The 23,237-nt window shown below is 36.1% G+C and overlaps 1 protein-coding gene across 1 annotated transcript in view; it reads right to left on the reverse strand.

Moving 5' to 3' along the window:
• The window catches only part of akna (AT-hook transcription factor), a 42,036-nt gene that overhangs the window by 17,402 nt on the left and 1,397 nt on the right, over positions 1-23,237 (reverse strand). The window contains 5 exon segments of the mRNA XM_059358602.1: positions 160-292; positions 3,922-3,996; positions 7,196-7,490; positions 8,412-9,213; positions 9,978-10,503. Of these exon segments, the coding sequence (XP_059214585.1) occupies positions 160-292; positions 3,922-3,996; positions 7,196-7,490; positions 8,412-9,213; positions 9,978-10,311 (1,639 nt within the window). The 5' untranslated portion in view covers positions 10,312-10,503.

Consider the following 23,237-nt stretch of genomic DNA (forward strand, 5'->3'; position numbering starts at 1 on the left):
AGCCAGAAGGGTAAAGTGGTGATATTTAACTGTACAGCAGTGAATGAGAAGCCCAGTGTGACTGAGACGGCTGATGAAAAGTCAGTTAATTGATTCATGACACATGTGAAATGATGGATTTGACAGTAAAGTGGTAAATATTAAACAGGGTGCCTGTACTGTGAGGAGAAGCTGAGGTGATTTCTGCTCTCTGAGCCTGAGGAAAGTTCAGCATCAGGATCTTGGAGGCGTCCCGGTTTGGTCCTGACTGGACCAGGAGTCCCGGCTGAGGAGGGTCTGAGTACAGGTTCACCTGGAGGACATGAGACAGATTGGTTGTTGTTTTCTCCCCCAGCTCGTGCCACTTTCTATGTTTTGTCATTTGTGATTCCAATCTTGTCTGCATTGCACTTTACTTTGCTTTGTTGTTTTATTGTAATTATTTTTTCTGTCTTCCACTATGTTTTTATTTCTTGCCTGTAAAGCACTTTGTAACTTTGTTAAGAAAAGTGCTATACAAATAAAGTTCATTATTAACAAGTCTGACGGTCAACTTTAGTCTTGTGACATCAGTGGATTCAACTACCGTCAGTCACATTTCAAGACTTCAGCATTTGTGAATCACTGGTGAATTCTGCTGCTGGTTCCTTATCCCAGAAATGAGACTTCAGGCAGGTTTAAGCCTGAACAACACTTGGTTCTGTGGGATCTGATTCAATTATATGTGCTAAACACACAGAAAGCAAACATCTAGTGTTATATGTTTAAATTCATTATTTCTGCTTTGAAATGACCTGTTTGATGTGGCTTCACAATTCAAACTGGACTGTGTGATAACAGGGTTAAACACACACATAAACACACATAAACACACCCTCCCCTCATTGTTAACACACACTGAACTGAATGAAGAGGCTCCTCCCCTCTCAGTAATAAATTATAATGACCTTAAACTGAACTCGACAGTCTCTTTAAACACACACACACAAATAAAACTGAAGGATCGACTAGAATTGACTTCTGAATAAAGAGAATAAATGTTGTGTTGATGTTTGATTTAGCTTTTGATTCAAAAGAACATTTAGTTTTGCATATAATATCATGACTACCATTGTAACGCCCGCAAATGTAATAAAAATCTGCAGCTTTTAATGCAATAATCCCACAAACGTAATGTTATGTTTGTGGGATTATTGCATTAAAAGCTGCAGATTTTTATTGCATTTGTGGCCATTATGACATTTGCGGGTGTTACATACCATGAATACAATCATTTAGGTTTCTAAAGATACACTTCCTGTTGTTTGAACTAATCATTAAAAGGTTCACACAACATTTAAAAAATATCTTCTTTTGGAAACCAGCTGGACAGTAACTGAGTATAAAGCTGCTCCTCCCAGCCTGCTGTCTCCTCCTCCTCCAGCAGAGGGAGGAGGAGGAGACAGATGGAGGTGAAGGAGGAGGAGGAGAGGCAGAAAAAGCCCAATAATCTGATTTTAATTGGTGCTGATTGTGGAGGCTGCTGCTCCAACACTAATGGGCCAATAATAGTTAAAAGGAGCGACTTCACTGCTCTCCAGCACTCATCATGTCTCCTCGGTTTGTTTATTTATTATTCCACTTCACTGAGGTTTCTAATCATTATTGTGACGTTCTGCTCTGTCTCTGGTGGTTCTCTACTGGTCTGTCCTGGAGAAATAAAGTTGAGTAATGAAGACACAAAATAAGCTGATAAATATCTGATTGTGAAAGAACTTTCCATGGGAATTATTTCCAAATAACAGGAATAAAATGGAAATATAGACGTGTATAGACGCCTTCTACCATATCATAATATCATGTACAGTCATATCTATTCTATTTTACGATTACAATGTTTATGATCGGTGGAGACGCTGTGCATAATAAGCCATGCTGGTTTGTTTATGATCAGCGGCGGACGTTGTGCACAGCTAGCGGCGGCGGCCACAGTTGCGTCTCCGTGTTTAATCCGTTGCGTTTGTGTTTATGGATCACAGTCGAAACTGTTGCTAAGTGATTATATAATAATCTAAAACCCTCCGGAGCCTCTAAATCCCTCTGGGAGCCTTTTTGTTGTCATGGAGACACGCTGAGTGAGCAGAGCGGCCATTAGAGAGGGCGTGGCCTGAGACCAATACCAAATTATTATATTATTATCGTACTATAAAAGCTGACCCGCCGGTATTATACGGCGCATTTACCGCTAATACTAGATTTATTATTGTTATTTTATTTTTAAATGTATTTACCTGTTGAAAAACTTTATTTTGATATTTAAATCAGAAGGATGCAAATAGAAAAGAGGCATACGATTTTTATTTAATTTTTATTTAATAAATTAATGACATTGATGTGTTTTTTATTTGAAATTTGATTTTGCATGTCTGCACTATTTAGTTATATATTGTATGTTTATAAGCGTTGCTGGTTCCATATTTAATGTTAAAGCAAAACATGTTTGGTATATATTAAAAGGTTTATTTGTTCAATGTTGGCCCAAGATTTTATTCAAGTTTTACAATTTGGCCCATTGTGTATTTGAGTTTGACACCCCTGGTCTAAAGGAAACACAACTATAGTCTGTTTGTTCAATCAATTGATCATGTATGAACTTCAAACATTCAGCAGCAGATAAATGACCAATTAATATTACAGTAATCTAAAATAATACTGACCACAAGCAGAAAACACACACAAAGGGATAACTGTGATCTCCAGTCTGATAGATTATAGATTATACACTACTGTCAAAAGTTTTAGAACACACCAACTTTTCCAGAATTTAATTGAAAATTATGCAGTTTAATGTCTCAGTGTACTCTGAAATTAATGCACATTTGCAACAAATTCTTGAAAATTCTTGATTGAGCATGATAGTGTTTTGAAAGTAAAAAAAAGATTCAAAATCACATTTTATGTTGGACTAAAGGACTAAAAAAAGACACAAAATGACTAAAAAAAGGCACAAAATGACAAAAAAGACACCAAAAGACACAAAATGACTAAAAAAAAGACACAAAATGACCAAAAAAAGACACAAAATCACTTACAAAGACATGAAAAGAATTCAAAAATGGACAAAATAGCCCAAGACTCCATAGAGTTAAGTTGTTAACCCATTTCTTGTTCCCTGAAAAAGGCCTACTTGTATAATTCTGAAATGTACATTATTTTCCAGTTTTGGTTAAGCTTACCTTTTTTTATTTACCTCTGGCAGTTCACCACTTACCTTTGGACCCTTTCAAGCTGTTCATTTGACTTGAACTGCTTGAATTTCAATAAAAAACTGGAAAAATTGGGGTGTTCTAAAACTTTTGACCGGTAGTGTATATATTATTAGATATTTTATTAGCTGTGTCACATGGCTCCTTGGTTTATTTTCTGTTGCTTCATAGGATCCTCTGTTCTACCCAGGCTCTTATTCTGGTCCTGGTTAGACTTTACAAACAGGGTCTTTTGTTCTCAGACATTAAGAAGAGCCTCTCTTCCCCACACAGTAACTCTATTCAGTAACTCTGTGTTTGTGCATAAAATACTAGCTATGCATGAAGCCAATCACAGAAATATTAGAAATAAACAGATGGCTTAATCTTCAAAAAAAGTCATAATACTTGGCTGAAACTGGCACATCTTCTAGTTAATCTACTGCTGATTCTTTAATCAATGAAAGCCACAGCATATTTTTGTCAAACATTCATAACCTGCCATCTGCGTTTCCAAAAATGAATTCAATTTCTTTATTATAATATATTTGACAAAAATAAACCTTCCATCACTTTGAAGCTTTCTCATCACTTGGAGGTGCTACAGTGATTTAAAATGGAGCCCAAATATAAATCTTTGTGGCTGCTTTTTAAAAGCACACACCACTGCACACCATTAGAAAGAGATAAATTATAGGCTGGTTCCTAGATGGACTACCTTGGCTTCCAGACGCAGGCGATCAATGGTGTTCTCTGCCTCGGCGTACTTGGTCAGCAGTCTGTTGTAGTCCTCCTGCAGCCAGGAGAGAGGAGAGGAAGTAAGAAAGGAGGAGGAGGAGGGAAGAAAGAGTGTAAAGAAGCAAGAAAACAGGGAGGAATGAAATGAAAGAGCAGAGAGAAGGGAGCAGGATTCAGCTGCTGTTCATAGATCACAAGTCTGTCACACATAAACAGAGAAGAGACTAAATATTTGCACACCCTGGGGCTGTTTTTCATTGTTTGCATGCATTTGTTAAAGAGCAGTGAAATCTTACTGTTAGACTTTGCAGTAATATTTCAGACAGTAGTGTGCTTACAACTTTGTGTCAACAGTTTGAGGTGAATGCACAAAGACAGCTCCATAAAGAAACTCGAAAATGTCTAGAAAAAACTCGTCACTTAGTGTCTAAAACTCGTCACTTAGTGTGTAAAACTCGTCAGTGTCTAAAACTCGTCAGTTAGTGTCTAAAACTCGTCAATTTGTGTCTAAAACTCGTCAGTTAGTGTCTAAAACTCGTCACTTAGTGTGTAAAACTCGTCAGTGTCTAAAACTCGTCAGTTAGTGTCTAAAACTCGTCAGTTTGTGTCTAAAACTCGTCATTTTGTGTCTAAAACTCGTCAGTTAGTGTCTAAAACTCGTCAGTTTGTGTCTAAAACTCGTCATTTTGTGTCTAAAACTCGTCAGTTAGTGTCTGAAACTCGTCAGTTTGTGTCTAAAACTCGTCAGTTTGTGTCTAAAACTCGTCATTTTGTGTCTAAAACTCGTCAGTTAGTGTCTAAAACTCGTCAGTTTGTGTCTAAAACTCGTCAGTTAGTGTCTAAAACTCGTCAGTTTGTGTCTAAAACTCGTCAGTTAGTGTCTAAAACTCGTCAGTTAGTGTCTAAAACTCGTCAGTTTGTGTCTAAAACTCGTCAGTTAGTGTCTAAAACTCGTCAGTTAGTGTCTAAAACTCGTCAGTTAGTGTCTAAAACTCGTCAATTTGTGTCTAAAACTCGTCAGTTTGTGTCTAAAACTCGTCATTTTGTGTCTAAAACTCGTCAGTTAGTGTCTAAAACTCGTCAGTTTGTGTCTAAAACTCGTCAGTTAGTGTCTAAAACAAATTAATGGCCATGGTTTTGTAATAACATGTGCAACAATCACATGTGGGTGTTATGTTCTGGTGTCCACACACTTTTGTCCATGTAATGTCCATGATGGCCAGCTCTACTATCAAAACAGGCCAGTAGAGATTTTATAATTGCACTGGTATGTCGTAGGTAACATAATTTTCACTTATAAATGGCACTAAGTTTTAGGAGTACATAAAAATATTAATGTCACCCTGAAAAGCAGTCTGGCCTGGAAGAATAATTCATGCTTTATTACGATATGACAGTTCAATCGAGGAGAAAGTAAATGGTGTTTTCTCAAGGTCAGTGATCTGCAAACCTTATTCCACTTCTCATTTAGAATCAAAACATCTGTAGTATAAAGATGGATTTAAAGTTCAAGCTTTGTAACTACTCTGCTGCAGTAGACTGATTATGAACAAAGCATTAATGGAATATGGGCCAAAATACACAATAAGGGCAGAGTTATAGTGATAAATCACTACAGCATCCAGACAGAATATCACTGATTCTGCTTCATGTTTCCGCTCAAAAACTATGTTGAAAACAAGCAATAAAAAGAGAAAATGGTTAATTATTTTCATTATTCTCTTTGCTACCACATAGTATTTTAAAAACTTCAGTATACTCAATATAAAGCAAACTGAAAATAGTTCACTGGGAAATAAGTGAACAACAAAAACAAACAGTGTCTTCTTTGGTCAATTTGTGTCTTTTTTTTGGTTATTTTGTGTCTTAATGGTCATTTTGTGGTCAATTTGCGTCTTTTTATGGTCATTTTGTGTCTTTTTTGGTCATTTAATGTGCATTTGTGGTCAATTTGTGTCTTTTTTTGGTCAATTTGTGTCTTTTTTGGTCATTTTGTGTCCTTTAGTGGTAAATTTGTGTCTTTTTTTTGGTCATTTTGTATTTATGGTCATTTTGTGGTCAATTTGTGTCTTTTTGTTCATTTTGTGTCCTTTGGTGGTCATTTTATGTCCTTTGGTGGTCAATTTGTGTCTTTTTTTGTGATTTAGTGTCTTTTTGGTCATTTTATGTCCTTTTGTGTTCAATTTGTGTCTTTTTTTCTTTTATGAAGTGATGTTGATAAATGAACATGAGTCACCTCTTCTGTTCAGGGTCAGATTGACTCCAACAGTATCTACAGGATCATCATTAACATTAACCCTCTCTTCTAAATGTGAGATGCAGGATTTGTCCCTACGGTGTCCTGGATACTGTCTATAAAGCTGCTCCCCAGACAACAGTGGGAAGATACACTTTGAAGTGATAAAGTGTGTTTCTCTGACACCTAATGTCAACCGATCCCAGCTTAGCGACAGTGCCAAGCTCTGCAGTAGAGGTCGACCGATATATTGTGCCGATATTTTCGTTTTTTACTTGTATCGGCATCTGCCGATACATGCTTCCGTTCTCCGATCAATTATCCCATTTCAGTGAGCCAACAGCAGGCAAGGCTGTGTGCAACACCTCCAGGCTGTGTGCAACACCTCCAGTCTCTGGTGAGCTGCTGCTGATACCAGAACAAAGAAAAACACATTAAATATGTGGATCATCTGAGGCGCCACCACCTCCAGGCCTAGAACTACATACACACTGTTTACTATCAAACTGTTAATATGTTTTGTTTGTTTTGTTAATAAATGTTTCTTTTTTTGTTTAAATTGAGACTTGTGTAACATTTGTTATCATTGTGTCATTTTTATCATGTAAATGGAGGGAGAAAAGGCAATATCGGCTTCAAGAATCGGACCAAAAAAATCTGCAGCACATATCAGGGATCGGTTAAGACTGATGTCAGAATAATCGCCATCGGCATTAAAAAAAACGTATCGGTCGACCTCTAATTATTACATCTCAATTGTTACTAAACGAAAATACTTGCACATTGAAAAGTTGTAACAGAATGTTCTTAACCGTCACAAAACACCCACCAGGCTTTCATCATCACTTTCCAAAAGCTCAGCTTCCCTCGTCTAATGTTAAACATGTGGCTGGTTTTTCAATATGACTTCAACCTTTAGACCATGTTCAAATGTTTTTAGAGTGTCTAAAACACACATGTTGGCCAAAGCATTGTTTAAATTGAGCCAGCTTAGTGAAGCTGTAGCATCCGTCTCTACCTGCAGCTGGTCGAGCAGCGTGGTGGCCTGCTGGCGGCATCTGAACTCCTGAGGCACGGTGGAGTTGGTTGGAGGTCTGAAGGAGTCTGAGGAGGCAGGAGATCCTTCAGACGTGTTCAGCAGGACTTCTTTCACAATGTCAGCGGGAGATTTAAAGACGAAGGGGGGCTCCGGGGACAGGGACGTCCTCACGGAGCGCCGTCGGCTCTTGGGGGGCTTGTAACCACCTTTAGGGAAATGGACCCTCGGCTCCACTTTGGAGAAGTCTGGTCTGCGGTGACTTAGAGGTCCTTTTCTGGAAATACAGATACATTCATAGTGAGAGCTAGTGATGTACCAATGAAGCCTCAGGAACCATTTTCTTTATATTCTGAGTCCACTAGGTGGCGCTCTCTGTTCAACTAAGAGCTGAAATCACTCAATTACCAGCTTGAGACTTTTTCTTTAAACCCTTCTAATGCATTCCCCATGTTATTTAATGCTGCTGTGTGTTTCTGTGCTCTATCTTTTGAACTTATTTTATGATATTAATTATTATAATATCATATAATATAATATTCCAAGTTTTCTTTAAATATCTTGTTTTTGATTAAAAAAAAATAAAAAAAACATTGTTATTTCCATTTTGCCTCTCATACTTTATGAAGAAAAAATGTTTTTGTATTATTACATAGCTAACTACTTGGCTAAGTAGCTTGCTAAGCTAACTACTTAGCCAAGGAGTTAGCTAAGTAGTTAGCTTAGCAAGCTACTTAGCCAAGAAGTTAGCTAAGTAATTAGCTTAACAAGCTACTTAGCTAAATATTTAGCCAAGAAGTTAGCTAAGTAAAGCTACTTAGCTAAAAAACGGATATGAGCAATTTTTGACTCATGTTGTGCATTAGAAGAGTAGTGACACAAAAAGGGATTCTATTAAAAAATGAATAAAGGAAAACATAAAATTAGGATGTATGATGATCAAAAACAAACTAATTGAGGAAAACCTGGAATACTGAATGATGAAAATAATTTATTGCAAAGATATAGAACATAAAAATTCATACATATCGGGTCACTTTAGACCATGTTGTGTATCAAATGGTTAACTAAGAGTGCTATTAGAGTCACTAGTTAGTGCTTTTGAGGAATATTATGATACATAAAGGCTAAAATAGTATGGGAGAAAAAAAAAAAGCTACAACATGGTAAAAATAACTGCTAGAGGAACGTGTCTCACCTGGATTCATCTGTTCCAGCAGCATTACTCTGAGCTCCGGGCGTCCTCAACTCTCTGTCTGGACTAACAGTCTGATGTTTGAATGTGAAGGAGTCTGAACTTGCTGAGCCGAAGGAACGAGAGCTGGAACAAGCAGCTTCAGGAGGTCTGGAGGAGGAGGAGGAGGGCTGCCTCATCTTCCTCGGTGAGGGAGTGGACTGTTTCTGAGGCTGATCAGATTTATCCGACACCTTTAAAGGAACATTACTGAACTGATCTGACATCAGTTCTCCAGAGAACGCTGCTGCTGGCTGGAGAGAAGTCCTGGGCTTCACCTCAGGACCACCAGGACCACCAGGACCACCAGGACCGGACCTGAGGCTCCTGAGGGACACTGGATGGCTTTCGGTGAAGCTGATCTCTGGCAGCGTTTCAGCATCGATCCCTGGAGAGGCAGCTAGCTCCTCAGCAGTGAAGTGCAGCAGGTGGAGGAGAGAAGAAGAGGCTTGGACAGGTGATATTGGTGATATTAGGCAGTGATGATTGGAGAAGCTACCAGGTTCTGTGGCTAACAGCTGATTGCTACAAGATGGAGTAGAGCTGATCTTCTTCAGCTGTTCTTTGGGAATAAAGCTCTCAGTCAAGCCGTTTGGAGGTCCCAGCTCTCTCCATGTGCTCCTGTGTTTACTTTTATTTCTCCTCCCTGTATTTTCCTCTCCATCTTTCTCCTCCTCCGTCATCTCCAGGTACTTTTTCTCTTGTTTCCTCCTCCTCGCCGTCTCATCCACGCTCTGTGATTTTGAGCTACCGAGCAAGTCCTCAACTGCCAAAAGCATGAAGAGGAGACGGGGAATGAGAAGACAGGTTTTTAACACAGTGCAAAAAAAAAGGCACAAAATGACCAAAAAGACACAAAATGACCAAAAAAGACACAAAATTACAAAAAAGACGCAAAAAGACACAAAATGACTAAAAAAAGACGCAAAATGACTTAAAAAAAAGGCACAAAAAGAGACAAAATGAGAATACATGTGGGAGTGTCACAATGCATCATGGGACTTTTCCAGAACTTTGAAATCATCACCAAAAAAAGACACAAAATGACAAAAAAAAGACACAAAATGACCAAAAAAAGACACAAAATGACCAAAAAAAGACAGAAAAAGACACAAAATGACAAAAAAAGCCACAAAATGACAAAAAGACACAAAATGACCAACAAAAGACACAAAATGAGAACATGTGGGAGTGTCGCAATGCATCATGGGACTTTTCCAGAACTTATAAATCATGGTGAAGACGACTATAGCGGAGGGAGCTCAGATATAACAGCTATAAGCTCTCAGATACTTTATGAATTTCATTTCTATCTGCTACAGAGGCTGAAAAATCTATTATTTAGTAGAAGAGTTGACACTTCTGTTGGATTTACAGAAAAACTTCAGGTTTTAGGGGCTGATTTTAAAATCACCAATCAGAGGTTTTACAGGCAGTTTTACAGCCGTTTTAGTCCTAAATGGGTTAAATGCTTTAGTCCAGGAACTAGAAATGCATAAATACTTAAACAAAAGATAGATATATACTCACATAGTGCAATAATTTGTCCATCGTGTCCTGGTGGTCCTGTGTTTGACCAGAGTTCAGGTGAGTCCCTGTTATTCCCACTAGGGTCTTCCTCTCCTGGATCACCACTAGACCCTCCAGACTCCTCCTCCTCGTCCTCCTGCAGAGCTTCTGACAGGCCGATGATGCCGTTCTCATCCATCTGGAGAACAAAGTCATCGTCTCTCTCCGCCTGCTCTTCCTCCTCGTCCTCATCCTCCCACGTGTCCTCAGATATAACGGAGCTGGTGGGGGAGGAGGGGGCCGGGGCCGGGGTCCAGAACAGAACCCCTGCTGTGGTCTTCTTCCTGGTCTCCATCCAGCAGCTGGTTTCTGGCCTCAGTGAGCGTCTCAGCCAGGAACAGAGACGTCCTGCATGCTGGTGTGTGGATCAGTGAGGTCCTCTCTAACAGACATGTCCCCAGAAGGTTACTGATAGCAGGACATGTCCGTTAGATGCTCCACAGGTAAACACGTCTCAGAGGAGCAGAGATCTCTTTGGATGCAGCTGCTGAAACACAAAAATAAAAAATAGTAGCAGCTGTTAAGTGTCTGTAACCTTGTAAAGCTTTAAAGCAGGGGTCTCAAACTGGCGGCCCGCGGGCCAATTGTGGCCCTTGTGACGATATTTTGTGGCCCCCACCTTGATATGAAAGTTTAATGTGAGTTTTATATGAATGGCACTTTACCGTGTTGTGTGTGGAAGGTCCCTTTAATTACTTTTTTAAAATAATTTTGTGTTTTTTTTTATAATTTTATGTCTTTTTTTGGTAATTTTGTGTCTTTTTAAATAATTTTGTGTCTTTTTTTTAATCATTTTGGTTTTTTTCTGGTAATTCTGTGTCTTTTTTGTAATTTTGTGTCTTTTTTTAAACTAATTTTGTGTTTTAATAATTTTGTATCTTTTTTAATAATGTGTCTTTTTTTGAGTAATTTTGTGTCTTTTTTGGTAATTTTGTTTCTTTTTTGGTAATTTTGTGTCTTTTTTAGTTATTTTGTGTCTTTTTGGTCATTTTGTGTCTTTTTTTAAGTAATTTAGTTTTTTTTCTGTCATTTTGTGTCTTTTTTGGTCATTGTGTGTCTTTTTTTGGTCATTTTGTGTCTTTTTTAGTTATTTTGTGTCTTTTTGGTCATTTTGTGTCTTTTTTAAGTTATTTAGTTTTTTTCTGTCATTTTGTGTCTTTTTATAGTTATTTTGTGTCTTTTTGGTCATTGTGATACTGCCTCTAGCGGCCCCCAGGTAATTTGAGTTTGAGACCCCTGCTTTAAAGTATCCAGAGGAAATCAATTCTTCAGGAAAAACTAAACATGTACATGGACAATAGGGCTGGGCGATATATCGATATAAAAAAATATATCGATATAATTTTAAATGTGATATAAAATTAGACCATATCACATATTTCGATATACAGTTATGGGAGAAATGATTAGACCACCTTGTTTTCTCTAATATCATTGTTCATTTTAAAGGCTGGTACAACTAAAGGTCCATTTGTTTGGACTGTGCACTATAAAAGCCAACAAATGTATATTAATGTTTACTGTGTGGGTTATTTCATTCATTATGCACTAGAGGTGGAGCACCCAGAGGCTCGTTTCCATGGTGACATGGACTTTGTTATAAGAATAATAAGAATAGATAAGAATTATTCCCACCCCAAGCTTAAATCCTGTGCTCTGAGGTTGTATAATCCAACATTTACACTTAAAGACACATCATACATGTTACAGAGCTTGGGTTACTGTTTCACAGAGTCTCATCAACTCCCCCCAGTATTTGCCTGAAGCTGCAGCGTTCACTATGGAAACGCCACAACATGAACACCAGCCTTTCTGTTCAGCGTCTGTAATAAATCTCTGACAGTCTGAACACACTGAGCTGCAGCTGTCTCAGCCCCACAACAGTCTGCTGCACTGCATTTCAACTATAAATGCATATATTCAACCTCCATTCCCCAAAAGTTGGGATGCTGTTTAAAATATAAATAAAAACAAAATGCATCAAATTCAGAATTCAGGATAGATATACACTACCGGTCAAAAGTTTTAGAACACCCCAATTTTTCCAGTTTTTTATTGAAATTCAAGCAGTTCAAGTCAAATGAACAGCTTGAAAGGGTCCAAAGGTAAGTGGTGAACTGCCAGAGGTAAATAAAAAAAGGTAAGCTTAACCAAAACTGGAAAATAATGTACATTTCAGAATTATACAAGTAGGCCTTTTTCAGGGAACAAGAAATCGGTTAACAACTTAACTCTATGGAGTCTTGGGCTATTTTGTCCATTTTTAAATTCTTTAATTCTTTAATTTCATGTCTTTGTAAGTCATTTTGTGTCTTTTTTGGTAATTTTGTGTCATTTCTTTAGTCATTTTGTGTCTTTTTTAGTCATTTTGTGTCTTTTTTTAGTCCTTTAGTCCAACATAAAATGTGATTTTGAATCTTTTTTTTACTTTCAAAACACTATCATGCTCAATAAAGAATTTTAAATGTTGCAAATGTGCATTAATTTCAGAGTACACTGAGACATTAAACTGCATCATTTTCAATTAAATTCTGGAAAAGTTGGTGTGTTCTAAAACTTTTGACCAGTAGTGTACATAACTTGAATTCTGCCATTAATGATTCTCAACATGTGAATGCTTATTTCAGACACGGAGAATTCATTATGCAAGTTTTTCCTCAATTGGTTTTTACATGACAATATAAACATTTTCATAATAATGCTTTATATAGTCTAGAAAGTAGAGGTAGACCGATATATCGGGCCGATATTTGCGTTTTTTACTTGTATCGGCATGGGTGCTGATACTGGAAAAAAGAAAAACACATCAAATATGTGGATCATCTGAGGCCTAGAACTACAGACACATCGTTTACTATCCAACTGGTAATATGTTTGGTTTGTTTTGTTAATAAATGTTTCTTTTTGTTGTTTAAATTGAGACTTGTGTAACATTTGTTACCATTGTGTCATTTTCATCATGTAAATGGAGGAGAAAAGGCAATATCGGCTTCAAGAATCGGCCCCAAAAACTCGGCAGCACATATCAGGTATCGGTTAATACTGATGTCAGAATAATCGGTATCGGCCTTAACCCTCTGGAGTCTCCAAAAGAGCCAACGAATGGCTTCTTCATCACATCCAGACGTAAAAACAGAGCAGACCAATGACAAAAAGTGACAACAACAAAAAAGACACAAAATGAGAAGACAGAATAACCAAGAAAACAAAACACAGAAGACACAAAATGACAAAAAAAAAGACACAAAATGACAAAAAAAAGACAAGAAATAACTAAAAAAGACACAACAACAGACACAAAATGACCAAAAGACACAACATAACTAAAAAAGACACAACAACAGACACAAAATTACCAAAAAAGACACAAAAAAGACACAAAATAACTAAAAAAGACACAAAAACCGACACAAAATGACCAAAAGACAAAAAAGACACAAAATTACCAAAAAAGACACAAAAAGACACAAATGACCAAAAAAGACACAAAATAACTAAAAAAGACACAACAACAGACACAAAATCACCAAAAGACAAAAAAAGACACAAAATGACTAAAAAAGACACAAAATAACTAAAAAAGACACAACAACAGACAAAAAATTACCAAAAGATACAAAAAGACACAAAAAAAAGACACAGAAAGACACAAATGACCGAAAAAGAAATGAATTACAAAGACACGAAAGACATGAAAAGGATTCAAAAATGGACAAAGTAGCCCAATAAGACTCCATAGAGTTAATAAACACCTATCGGTCAACCATTATTAACAAGGTATGCATTAATGCTGCATTATACTGTTTTGCTCTTTTTGAAGTAGTATCAGCAGCTAAAAAGCCAGTCACAGGCCTTAACAAGCATTATTATCAGAGAGCCCTGCCACAAAATAAGAAATCTAAAAAGCACATTCAGTCCAGTAAGACTTAGATTCTCATTGGGAGAAGTGGCCACCATGTGTCTTTGTCTCTCTCATCAATATCCAGATTACTAAAAGGAGCTTATTAGCCTTATTAGCCTGCTGCTCCTCCCACTGTCTCATAGTAGTGAGGCAGCAGAGTTTAATATATCATACCAGCTGTTCATTATGTGATAAAAGCACCAAATTTGGCAGAAGTGTTGATAAATATATTGGGAACAAAACTGGATATTGGGCCATCACAAACTCAGACCCTGGTTGCCGTGGCAGCCATTTTTTAAATAGGCTCAATTTGTAGCGTATGACTTCAACTTCCTGATATGATATCCTGGCATGATTTTTACCAATGGATTCCTTAGATCTGTTTTCATAAGATAGTTTCATGAGATAGATATGATGCGAAAATGAAGCCGCTACATGAGCCCACATATTGTTGCATTTTCTTTAATTAGGGCCCGAGTACTAACAGTGTGAGGACCCTGTTTAAATTGGTCCGTTTATTGTTATAATGGCAAATAAATCACGTTTTTGAGGGCTTTATCATATTCCAAAACTCACTAAACTTGGGACAAAATTCAATCCCGCCGAAAAATGTACGTATTTCATTGGTTTCAAAAATGGGCGTGGCTAAATGACCTACTAGCGCCCCCTAGAATTGAGCCCCTAAAACAGGTTTGTCGCAGAGACACGAAATTTGGTCCATCCATGTATCATGGGAAGACGCACCAAAAAGTCTCAAGAAGCCATACCCAGAAACAAACAGGAAGTCGGCCATCTTGGATCGAAAATGGCGTTTTAGACATTTTTCGCCATTTCCACGCCACATACTTTAAAAAAAACTCCTCCTACAGATTTAATCTGATCGACTTCAGACTTGTTCAGTACCATTAAAAAAGGCCTTTGACATCAAAAGTTATTAAAAGCTTTGCAGACCGTCACACTATGGGGGCGTGGCATGGCGGCAAAATATGGCGTTTTGGCATAAAACAAGAGACTGTATAACTTGTTTGTTATTGTTTTACATTGTCAAAAAAACATATTTTCATTGGAACTTTTCTGTAATTAATATTTGTGGTGTTGTAACCATGGTAACAGCAGCTTGGAGGCCCAAGTTCTATCTACTTGGAACAGCTGTTCATCAAAATATGAATATGCGATGGTCTTTTTCCAAATATATTAAGCTACATATGTACCAAATTTGGTGCTTTTATCACGAAATGAGCAGTAGGTTAACTATGCTGCCTCACTATATCACATAACACTGAGACCTCACACACACACACACACACACACACACACACACACACACACACACACACACCTTTTAGGGTAGTAGGTGTTTTTGCTCAGACATCCAAACACACTCGTGTGAATCCACAGACTCTTGTTGTTATTGTGTCAGAAACAAACAGGGTTTAGTCTCTCTACTTCCTTTCATACACAAATGAGCAGAGTGTCTCCTCGCCGGCCAGCAGGACGAACTCACTCTGCATTTAAAGTAGAAGGAAATAAAACACAACGCTCAGAGGAGAAAAACAATGAGTTCAGAGCAGAAAGAGTTAGAGCTCATGGTCATTATTTATTCATTTCCTCCTCCACTACACAACAATTACCCTCAAGACGAGCAGTAAACCAGGATAAGACATGTGCAGATGTTTCATTTAGACTTTTAACCAACTGGGAAAAGTAACTAAATACTAGTGGTGTCCCAATGAAGCTTCATGAACCATTCTCTGAGTCCACTAGGTGGCGCTCACTGTTCAGCAAAGAGCTGAAAGTTCACTCTGTTATCATAGCTTGAGCCTTTTACTTTAAATCAAGAGCGCCATCTAGTGGGCTTAGAAAATAAAGAGAATGGTTCATGAAGCTTCATTGTCACATCACTAATACATACATACATACATACATATATACATACACTAGAGGCCAAAAGTTTGGAAGCAAGATCAAATTTGTACAAAAAATATCAAGACTTTGCAACCAAATAAACCTGATTATTGTATAAAGAGTCTCTTATTAGAACACATATTGACTCTAATTATCAGCTCTTTGGGTTTTATTGCTTAGACTTTGTGTTTCCTTCTTTCCTTAATGTTTAAATCTGAACTCTTGTTTCTTTTGTCAGAGATATGAACACAGTTGAGATTTATTGGGATTTTTGGATCCAAACTCTCAAAAGACAAAGAGATAAAGTGAATAATGCAAACTGTGATTTGTTTTTTTACTTTTGCACTGAAGTTGTGGCTCTTCCAAATCTTGTCAACCCTAAAACTAAACCCTTTAGAACATTTAAGTTGCTTGAAAACTTTTGGCCTATAGTGTACATACATACATACATACATACGAGTACAAATTTAAACTGAGTCTCTTCTCAAAGAATCAAGTAAAAGCTCAACTTTAAATCCATACGTTGAAAATGAAGACATCTAACAGAATTAAACCATTGCATCATCTGTTTATAACAAATAATAGGTAAGAAAAAAAAGAATAAAATAAAAAGGTGGGACCTTTCTATTCCCTCATTCTACACTGAAAAAAAATAGATTTTTTGTCCCTGTAATTATTATTTCAATCATCTATATAAATTCTACAAAGAAATATGAATTCAGTGCTTTTACTTTGAAACATCAGTTTTTCATGTGGTGCATTACTTAGTGATTGTTTGTTATTATGTGTCCTCAGTTTTAATGTAAATTGAATCATTCGTTCCAAGTAATATTCATTAAACCAGTTCATTGGCTTCATTAGTTGATATTTCACAGTCAAATGTAATTGAGGGACATCAGTGAATCTGATATTTACTTGTGTATTTTCATTAAAAAAATAAGTGGTTCTATTAAATAAATATGACTTAGAAACAGCCTGAGTAAAGATTACAAACACTTTCTGTGTGGAAAAACTAAGCCGAGCTTTTTTTAAGTAAATGTCACTCCAATTTTTTTCAGTGTAACAGTTGTGAATATTTCTAGCTCCGCCCATCTTTTATAAAACTATTTCAGTTCTGGGTGGTTCTGGCTTCCTGTCTCACACACAGACACATGTTGGTCATCCACAGTGTTTAACTACATTTAGAAGAAGAGAAGCAGACAGAAACTAACCTCTACTGAAATAAAAAGCCATTTCTACATTTAAAACCCTTGAAGGTTGGAGGTTAACTATTGTTGTTGTCTCTGGAGAGAATAAAGGAACAACTCACCTGTTGCTCTGCTCATCACCAGGACAACTAAGGCTTTATCAGCTGACAGACGGGAATTAAGCTGCTCTAAAGCCCTCAGAGGGGGCTTCACTCATTACAAGCACACAGAGACCATCAGGACACAACCAGGACACACACACACACACACACACACACAGACACACACACAGACAGACAACAGCAGGGCTGTAATCACCTGGCCGACAGGTGGAGACGCCACAACAAGAGAAAGAAAAGGAAAGACAGAATGAGATGGAAAAGGGCGGCAGAGACCAGAGAGATTCTGTCATCCTGGTCCCACCAAAGCTGACGTCAAATCATTCAGCCAACAGGGATAAAACAAGTTTAACAACATGACACCGCCTAAATTCCTGGTGCAGTGAGGAGACGATAGCCTACACTGTAAAAAAAGGTCTAAAATCAGATCAAACAGTAAATCTAAAGGTCTAAAACCAGATCAAACAGTAAATCTAAAGGTCTAAAACCAGATCAAACAGTAAATCTAAAGGTCTAAAACCAGATCAAACAGTAAATCTAAAGGTCTAAAACCAGATCAAACAGTAAATCTAAAGGTCTAAAACCAGATCAAACAGTAAATCTAAAGGTCTAAAACCAGATCAAACAGTAAATCTAAAGGTCTAAAACCAGATCAAACAGTAAATCTAAAGGTCTAAAACCAGATCAAACAGTAAATCTAAAGGTCTAAAACCAGATCAAACAGTAAATCTAAAGGTCTAAAACCAGATCAAACAGTAAATCTAAAGGTCTAAAACCAGATCAAACAGTAAATCTAAAGGTCTAAAACCAGATAAAACAGTAAATCTAAAGGTCTAAAACCAGATCAAACAGTAAATCTAAAGGTCTAAAACCAGATCAAACAGTAAATCTAAAGGTCTAAAACCAGATCAAACAGTAAATCTAAAGGTCTAAAACCAGATCAAACAGTAAATCTAAAGGTCTAAAACCAGATAAAACATATTGTTTTATTTATAGCATCATTTTAGATTTATGCACTTCTTTGATTAATTATTAGGGCCTCGGGGTAATCTCACCAGCACTGGTCCCATACAGCAATATCTGTAGGGACCAGTGCTGCACTACTGTTATACTGTGGATTTCTTCTTCTTCCTCTTCCGGACGCAATTTCGTCCCGCTACTAGTCCTACAACTTAAAGAGTTGCAGGACAAATTATATATCAAAACGTGCGGTTTGATCGGGATCGGTGTGCTATTACTTTTCTCTACGGAATACGAATTTTTCGCTACGTAAGTCGCGAAAAACTGCCCAAAATTTTGCATAGAAGTGAATGGGACGGCCGAAAGAAAATGAGCGAAAAAGAACAATAATTGGAGATTTTTAAACGTCTACTTCTCCGGCATAATTTCACCTAGAGACTCCATTTAAACTTTAAACAGTAGACACAAGTCTTGTGTATCGGTGTATTAATCCACGTTTCGATAGGTCATATAGTTTTTTATCAATCCCTGTTCAATGACCATGATCATTTTTGGAGAAATTCTGAGATTATAATGGGTGTGTATTGCACGGAATGTTCGTGTCACAGTGTGTGACATCATCGCCAGAGTGTAGAGGGAGAGAAAAAACTGTCAAAAAAGAAATTTGAAAACTGCGCTCCAGGCCGCAAATTCCACTCTACAGAAATAATTTATACATAGAAACGTAGGAAAATTAGTCTTCTCCCTCACAATCCTCTGGTAAAGCTGTCAGAGTTATAGTTTGGGCGTAGGACGCACAGATGATCCACCAACACCACCAACAGCCTCATTGGCTCCCATATTAAAAACACAGGAACATTTCGGAAAAAAGGAAGATTTCACATTTTGAGGTTAAAGGGCATAGTTTGAAATCTCTGAAGAATCTCATCATAGTGTACACACACCGGCAGTAGCCCCCGTGGCCCTTTCAGAATTTTCCCTGGGGAAATTTTCTAGTTGCTGATTGTTATATGGAAATGTTTGTTTTATATTGTTTTTATGATTCTATGTACAGCACTTTAGAGATGTTTTTGTTGTTTAAATGTACTATAAAAATAAAGTGGATTGGATTGGATTTCTAGATTTAATAATCTTAATTTAATAAGTAAGTATTAAAGGTAAATTATCTGTCCATGCAGCAAGATCATTTCCCTCAGATTTACTGTTTGATCTGGTTTTAAACACCTTTCTACAGTGTGTCTCCAGCCTGCAGGCTGCAGATCTGCAGCAGTGGGAGTGTGTGTCCTGGTTAGAACGGCCTGGTGACTAATAAATGACAGATAATCTTCTTAGGAGGCCCAGAGGGAGATAAAGACACTGTGACACAGAGGAGGCTGCTGACAACAAACTAATTATTTAGAATTGTGCTGGAATAAATTGTTCATTCCTCCATAGAAAGCAAATCAAGTGATTTAAAGATTCTACACTGTAAAAAAAAATGTTGTTTTATGGTAAAAACCAGCAGCTGTGTTTGCCAGAACTTTACCGTAATAAATACGGTGCAACTTTTTCTAATATTACGGTAAAATTATATTAGCACTATTGATTTCATGTTTAAGATTGACATTTTATTCCATATTTTACTGTATCAATAAAAAGTTTTCCCATCAAAAGAAACACTGTTCTGCCATATAATTGACAAGAAAATACTTTATAAATGCTGCATAAATTAAAGATTTTACCATTAAATATTACAGTATATTTCTGTTAGAGATATGGTGTTTAGTACATTTAACAGTGAGAAAAAGTATTTTTTACAAAAGATAAATGCAAAAATTACAGTGATGCTTGTATATATATCACATTAAATACATATTACAGTGTATTTTACAATGGAGTAATGTATTTTTTAAAAAACAAAAATGTAAAATATATTGTTTTGTCTGATATAAACATTTACAGTGTTTCATTGTTACTGAAACTGAATTAACTCATTTATCATTTTACGTCTTTTACTGTCATGGTTTAACAGTTTTTCACCGTAAAAATCTACAGACATTTTTTACAGTGTATTGTGGCTCTTCACTATTTTTTTCTAACATTTTATAGAGTAAATAATTAACTGATCACTCAAAAATCAACACATTAACATATTATGATAAAGAAATAAAGAAATAATCAAATTATTGCAACATTTTGGTTTGTGATATGTAAATAAAGTTCATTATTAATTACAAGGGCTTTTATTTCTTACATCTTACAACTAATTTTGTAAAATGTTCCAAATAATAATGTCTTCAAATTGATCAAATCTTGTCTATTTATTCTTAAATTAGATATTCCCTGATTTAATTAATACTTTTGATCATTTTATTATACTGAAAATCCTACCGTAAAATCCATAGAATACATATTTAAATAATAATTTTGTTTACTATGTTTTATTAGAATAAGTTATTGCATAGCTGCTTTGTGTTAGGACAGAATTAAATGTTGCATATGGGATGTTCGGCATAATATGTTATATTAACAAAAGAGTTTGAAAAAAAGAACATTATGCAAAAGGAGGGACTGGGAAAAAAAGATTTATACTTAAATGAGTTATTATTGTGGCAGCAGAATTGAATAAATGAAGAATTGACCATGTCAGGAGAATAAATGGAACAATACCATCTTATCTTTCACTAAACGCTGTGAGGTTTTTGGCTACAAACAGAGTTTTCCACTATAATAACATGTATATTTCATAGGAAACATTGCTGGCAGCCAGTTGGAGTCAATATCTACAAAAAAAAACAAGAGTTTCCTGAACAGACCAGTAAAAACACTTCCTCATGTCTCTGTAACTCTGCAGCTAAAAGTCTCTGATCCAGTTTCAGGCATGTAGAGTTATTACAGACACAATACAAACTCTTTAAAAATATATATCATGAAAAAGTTCAATATCTTTTGTCAATAATTTCAGAAAGTGAAACTCATACATTATATACACTGTAAAAAAATGCTGTTGTTTTTACAGAAAACTGTCAGCTGTGGTTCCCAGAATAACTTGACATGAAAATGTGATATTTTTTACAACAAAACTGTTTGTTTCTTCCAGTTTATGACAGAAAAAAGTCAAAGTTTTGTGCTATTCTTTGATTTATGGTACACTGTAAAAAAAATGATGTTGCTTTTACATAAAAAACTGTCAGCTGTGGATTCCCAGAATAATTCTGCAAGAAATACAGTACAAATGTAAACAACTTTACAGAACAACTTGTACATTTTACTGGTTTTCAATGTACAATAAATAATAAATGAATGTTCATTTACTGCTATTCAATGCACAATTGAATTGTGTCAAAATCTGCATGTAAATGTTGCATAAATAATTAGTATAAAAGCAGCATCATCCTGTTAAATTAGCAGTAAAGGACTTAAAAAATGTTTTTAATTACTACAGTTTTAGGATGTAAAATGTACAAGTTGTTCTGTAAGATGTTGATATGTACTGTATTTTTACAGATATATTCTGGTAACCACAGCTGACAGTTTATTTCTGTAAAAACAACGGGACATTTTTACAGTGTAGATTCATTACACAGAGTGAAATATTTCATGTTTTTCTTGTAATTTTGATGATTCTGGCTCAGAGATAATGAAAACACAAAACTCAGTGTCTCAGAAAATTTGAATATTTGACAAAAATATTGAACTTTTTCACAATATTCTTTTTTTTTTTTGATGTACCTGTATACACAATGTGCACTGTATTCAAACTGTATTCATGTCCCATGCTGTACAACTCGGCCTGTCACCATAATTACTATATCGACTTATCATTCGAGATATAAAAATGGACACGATAGTTTTTTTCTGAACTCTGTACTCTGGACTTGTGCTTTTTTGTGTTTAAAGTAAAGCTGTAAATGTTTGACAGGTAATACCAATTGCCCAAAAAAATATATTTCCCCAAAAAAGACACAACATGACCAAAAAAAGAAACAAAATAACCCAAAAAATAAAAAACATTACCAAAAAAGGACACAAAATGACTAAAAAAAGACACAAAATGACCAAAAAAAAGACACATTTGACCAGAAAAGCCACAAAATGACCAAAAAAGACACAAAATGACCAAAAAAAAGACACATTTGACCAGAAAAGCCACAAAATGACCAAAAAAGACACAAAATGACCAAAAAAAAGAAATAAAATAACCCAAAAAAGAAAAAACATTACCAAAAAAGACACAAAATGACTAAAAAAAGACACAAAATGAAAAAAAAGACACAAAACGACTAAAAAAAGGAAACAAAATGACCAAAAAAGACACAAAATGACCACAAAATGACAAAAAAAGACACATTTGACCAGAAAAGACACAAAATGACCAAAAAAGACACAAAATGACCAAAAAAAAGAAATAAAATAACCCGAAAAAGAAAAAACATTACCAAAAAAGGACACAAAATGACTAAAAAAAGACACAAAATGACAAAAAAGACACAAAACGACTAAAAAAAGGAAACAAAATGACCAAAAAAGACACAAAATGACCACAAAATGACCAAAAAAAAGACACATTTGACCAGAAAAGACACAAAATGACCAAAAAAGACACAAAATGACCAAAAAAAGAAACAAAATAACCCAAAAAAGAAAAAACATTACCAAAAAAAGACACAAAATGACTAAAAAAAGACACAAAACGACTAAAAAAAGGAAACAAAATGACCAAAAAAGACACAAAATGACCACAAAATGACAGAAAAAAGACACATTTGACCAGAAAAGACACAAAATGACAAAAGAAACACACAAAATGACCAAAAAAGACATTAAGTGACCAAAAAGACTAAAACACATGAACACTTTAACACAGTGTCTCCACAGAGCTGACTTCCAAAATGATTTGGCGACCCCCAGAAATCATCTCGCGACCCCAATTGGGGTCCCGACCCCAATTGGGGTCCCGACCCCAAGGTTGAGAATAGCTGTTCTAGAGAATGTGTTATGGTGACAGGCCGAGTTGCAACTGAAGGAAAACTCAACAAAGACTCGTCTAACAGCTGTAAACCAGGTCCAACCAGTCAGTCTGGCTGCTGGGGGGCAGAGGAACCAACAGGTAAAATAAACAATATTCTTGCGTTTATGACAGCAATGCACAATAAAAATAAAAAAAGCA

The sequence above is a fragment of the Centropristis striata genome, chromosome 19, assembly GCF_030273125.1.
Source record: "Centropristis striata isolate RG_2023a ecotype Rhode Island chromosome 19, C.striata_1.0, whole genome shotgun sequence".
Taxonomy (NCBI): Eukaryota; Metazoa; Chordata; class Actinopteri; order Perciformes; family Serranidae; genus Centropristis; species Centropristis striata.